The 5000-nt window shown below is 31.1% G+C and overlaps 1 protein-coding gene across 2 annotated transcripts in view; it reads left to right on the forward strand.

Moving 5' to 3' along the window:
- Positions 1-5000, forward strand: part of LOC119593935 (probable palmitoyltransferase ZDHHC24) — a 9691-nt gene that overhangs the window by 4023 nt on the left and 668 nt on the right. Inside the window, exon 5 of one of the 2 annotated variants that reach the window (XM_037942964.1) lies at positions 3328-3683. The exons of the other annotated variant lie outside the window; for it this stretch is intronic. Within the exon in view, the coding sequence (XP_037798892.1) occupies positions 3328-3361 (34 nt within the window). The 3' untranslated portion in view covers positions 3362-3683. Of the gene's footprint in view, positions 1-3327; positions 3684-5000 lie in introns of those variants that run through there. 2 annotated transcript variants of the gene reach the window in all.

The raw sequence follows: 5000 nt of genomic DNA on the forward strand, positions 1-5000 counted from the left end.
ACATTACACATACACATTACACATACACACACATTACACACACATACACATACACATATACATATATACACATCCACATTCACACATACACATCTGGATCCACACATACATATTCTTGCACACACACACACACACACACACACACACACACACACACACACACACACACACACACACACACACACACACACACACACACACACACACACACACACACACACACACACACGCACACACACACACGCACACACACACACACACACACACTGTGAAAAGTAAGCTAATTAACCCAATACCACCGGGCATGGCTTATACCCATCGTGAGTTTACTTTATTAATTATTTTTACACATAGATGGCTGCATTTATACTGTCACCAATGAGTCAATTAGGAGTACTGCCTGTCTCACCCATTTACCCTTTTCCTTGATTTACAAAAATATTTTATGTTATCTTATTTTGCCGTTACAAATGTTTATAACATTAAAGTAATTATAATGTTTATATTAAGAATAACAACATTGATATTCATAGCATCAGTAGAAAAAAAACAGCAAAAAAACAAAAATTGTTTTTCCCACCAGTTCAAGGAAAAGTGAAATCCGGTTAGGTTACAAGGTCTACTAATTGACTCCTTTGTGGCTAAGCACTAGCAGAGCTATCTATGTGCAGAGACATCTCACAAAAAAAAAAAAAAAAAAAAAAAAAAAAAAAAAAAAAAATTGAGCACAGCATTTTCCCGGCGGCAGTGGGTTAATTCAATTTTCAGATCCAAATGAGAACATTGTTTTTGAAGTCCATCCGTGTTAGCTAAGTCAGCCACTGTCTTGAATCTGAACTGTGCTCAAGGCACCCTGGGACCATATTCTTGAATTGCAGGTGGCTGCTATTTTTACTCACATATGAACTGCCTTTTCTCTCCCCTGCAATCCCCCCTCCCTACCAAAACATAAAAAATTATGGTTAAAAAAGTATCATTGTAGAAAACACATGAGATTTCTCAACCACTACTGTGTATCATCAGAGATACTCAGGACTGTAGTCAGTGTCATAGTTCATCAAAAAATTATTGGACTGTAATAGAAATCACTCTTGAGCTACTTTAATTTACCTTTTTTTATTTCAAATATAAATCCAATCCAACAGTCTTTTCAAAATTCTGGAATCTAACTTTTTTATGCCAGAACCCATGACACTGACGATAGTGGTTTCTTGTATCCAAACTGTTTAGTGGCATGTAATAAAACCGTTTTTTTATTATGCAACCATAATTGTACATTTCCTTATTTTGACTGAAATCTGATATGTATGCTGACTGTAAAAAAAAAAATAGTAATAATATTTGTAATAAAAAAGTGTGAGAAAAATTGTATTCCCTGTTATGACAGAACGTAATGAAAAAGTTTGACATTGTTTTAGGTAAGAAAATCACATTTTGTTTGGAGGACTTCCATAAATGTAGGGAGAGTTAAAGATAGTAAGGTCATGTTTTAGTAACGTATTTGAAATTAGAATTGGCTCATACAAATTCTTATAATCATTGTTCTGCAAACTTGCAAATTATGGTTTTAAATTTTGTACTTAACTTTAAGATATACCTAATTGTATGGTATGCATTTACTATGTTGTTTTGCATGCTCAGAATATCTTTATTTAGTAGAGTTGAATATGTGAGAGAGATATGAAATTTGCCTTTTTAGTTTTACCTCATGGATGTTTTGTAGAGTATGAATGTATATGTGGTTATTCTCTATTGCAGTTAAGCCTAGGTTGGCAAACTGGGCTCCTTTGTATTAAAACATGCAAAAAAAGGTGTAGCCTTACAAAGGAAGGCAGCTTATATATGAGTAAATGTTGAGTATCCATCTTGCTGTAAATGCTAGTCATTTTTCAAATACTGCTCTTCCATGGCTATGAACCGAAAATGTGTCAATATTTGACAGAAATACCATGATTTTTAGGTATAGAAACTTAATGAGAAAACCTGAGAGACCTGATCTCATTAGTTAAGTCAAGAGATAGTATATAGTTTTTCTTTTTTCTTTGATATATTGAGTACCAAGATGTAATTTGGCAGCTGTGATCAGTGACATGACTTCCAGTATTGTCACCATCACTATTGTTGTTACTTATATTGATATATTGCAGTAAATGTCAACATTCCTTATAAGAACATTTCTTGAAAAGATTGAATAGATCATTATCTTCATGAGATAACATTGATTACCAAAAGTATCATGTTATCTATTCTAATCATATAAAATATATCAAGTTCCACAGTATGAATAAGAGTGTCCTCGTGGTAAACTTGATGTTATTTGTTGATACATTTATGCATATAAGCCTTAATAACTTCATAGGCACAAATATGTATACACACTGTAATTATTACATACACCATGCAGCTTCAAAATATATACTTACTTTTATTTGATTATTCATCAATTTATTATTATTTGACAGCTGATTTTTACTTAATTCATGGCCATTTATTAAAAAGATGGCATTAGTTTTGCTTAAGCATGTCATGTTTTTTCTTATCAGACTCATTTTTTTCTTAACATCTTAAATTTCTACCTCATTTTAGTTTGATGATGTATAGTCCAAAGTGTTTTTAAAGATGACATTTATTGCATATTAGTGTCTTTCAACTAGGAAATAAAGTTCCAAATCATCATTTTGAAACTGAAAATTCATAAAAAACTAGTTGATCAACCTAGAATTATGAATATTTTATTAATGGCTCTATTTTATCTAGAAGTTTTAACAATTGACAAATGTACAGTGTCTGTTATCAATACTATGTTTGTAATGAAGATAATCCATAACTTAACCAGGGATAGTATTAATATTTTTACATGGCATCAATTCACTGTTGCCATACTTAATTAGCACTTACTTGCAGGAATCATCTTTTATGTGAAAAGTAAAATTGTGTAATCATACTCTTTGCGATATGTAGGAGCAGACTGAACCAATTTATGTCATGTTTCTGCATTCAAAAGGTCTCAAATGGATTTTTTTTTTAGAAAACTAAAGGCATTGTGTTTAACAAAATACCTAAAGGGATAGAGAAAACTAATGCTGTTTTTTTTAATAATTGGTCCAAAGTTACTAGAAATCAGTTGAAAAAATAAAATGAAATATGTTAAGTGGCATTTTTCAAAATATGACAGAGAAAGAAATTAATTACCTGAGTTATGCAAACAATCACATTATCTATCTGTGAACCTTATAGACTCTAGATGAGATGCTTAATTACTGCATGAGCTTAGGTCAAGGCTACTGTCTGAATCCAATGCCAATCATAACTGCTGTTTTATTTCAGAGTCTGTGCTTTGGGAACAGACACAATAATATGAGAACATCTTTCACACATAGGTATGTCAGCTAGTCAACATGATTTAGATTTTTAACATGGCTGATGAAACATTTAGATGGTGTTCCCAGTGCAACATAGTATATGTATGAGGACCCATTTAATGATTTTTGGTAGTGTTTTAGAAAATATGATTAAGGCAATGCAATGGCTACTTATATATACTGTGGCATGTTATTACATATTTATGTGTAAACCAGGTTTCTATGACTATACAAAATAACATTACCTCTCTATAGTAAGAGTTTAAATATTATGATTTATTAGAAGAGAATATTATGTTAACAGATTAAACTCTAAAAGTATTTTTGTTTTTGTCATATCCTTTGTTTTGTGTGTTAAAAAACTAGTAATGCATATTATATTCCAGTTTGAAATTGCCTTTGCCTATGCAACTATGTTCAAGAGAATAATTAATTACACTTATTAAGATGTTTGCATTTTCATGTTTTATTACACATTATGCTAGGAGATTTATTATAGCGCAATATAAGGAATGCAGGATGAATGAAGGTTGAAGGAAGCTTTATTTATGGCCAATGGATATCTGTGTTGAAAAGAGAAAATGTATTATCAAAACCTAATTTTTGTTCACAGTGAAAATACTTTGCATTTAAAAAAGGAAAGCTTAAAGCAAAGAAAGTGTATTCACCTGTAAATTTTACTCCTGTTTCCATACACTAGTTTTAGCCATTGGCACAGGGTACTTGCTCTGTCCGCTGTAGTCTTGTTTTGTCAGCTTTGTTTGTGCATAGATGGCTTCACAAGCACATAGTCATCAAGGAGATCTCACCTGTTTACCCTTGAATTTTTTTTAGAAAAATTCTCATACCATTATTATAATAATTAACATTATCATTATCATTGACAATGTTATTGTTAGGGCATTGTTAACAGTAATAATAGTAATAAAAATAAAATGTTATCTTTCTGAAAATTTAAGGAATATCAGGTGAGCATAATACCTGACTCCTTGGTGACTAGGAGCTGATGGAGCCATCTGCTTATAAACAAAATTAAGAAACTAAAATTATAGTGGACACAGAGTAATAACTCAAAATAGTTTTAAATTATTATCAACCACTAATACATTGCAATATACATATTTTTGAGCGCTATTTTGTGATACATTAAGGTATTTCACTTGAAAATACAGTATTATGTTTCCTATACCACCAGTTATCAATCTGATATACATTTAGAAATATTTAAACTGAATTTCTATTTTTTTGGCTTTCATGATCCATACATTTGCATTACTAACAACAGATAAACAAGGGCAAGTTTCCACTACTAGAGATCAAAGGAAGCTGTTTTTTCATAATGTAGAATTATCACATTCTATAAGAATATTCTGTTTGAATATTAGTTTAAAACCTTGAGCTATATGTAGAGAATTCTTATTTTTGTTTGCTTTATCACTACTGAAATGGTTAGAAAATAAGTAAGAATTATTAAACAAGTTAAAGTTCAACACTATTCCACAGTGTTCACCTTCAATTATCCTGATTGTTTCTTTTGGGAAAGCACAGAACAGTGGTTTTCAACAAATACTCACAACATAACTAACAATCAAGCCAATTTTGGGTGTAAGACAACTTGAAGTAAATTCTTATACTGAA

The sequence above is a fragment of the Penaeus monodon genome, chromosome 3 (assembly GCF_015228065.2).
Source record: "Penaeus monodon isolate SGIC_2016 chromosome 3, NSTDA_Pmon_1, whole genome shotgun sequence".
In the NCBI taxonomy this organism is placed as follows: Eukaryota; Metazoa; Arthropoda; class Malacostraca; order Decapoda; family Penaeidae; genus Penaeus; species Penaeus monodon.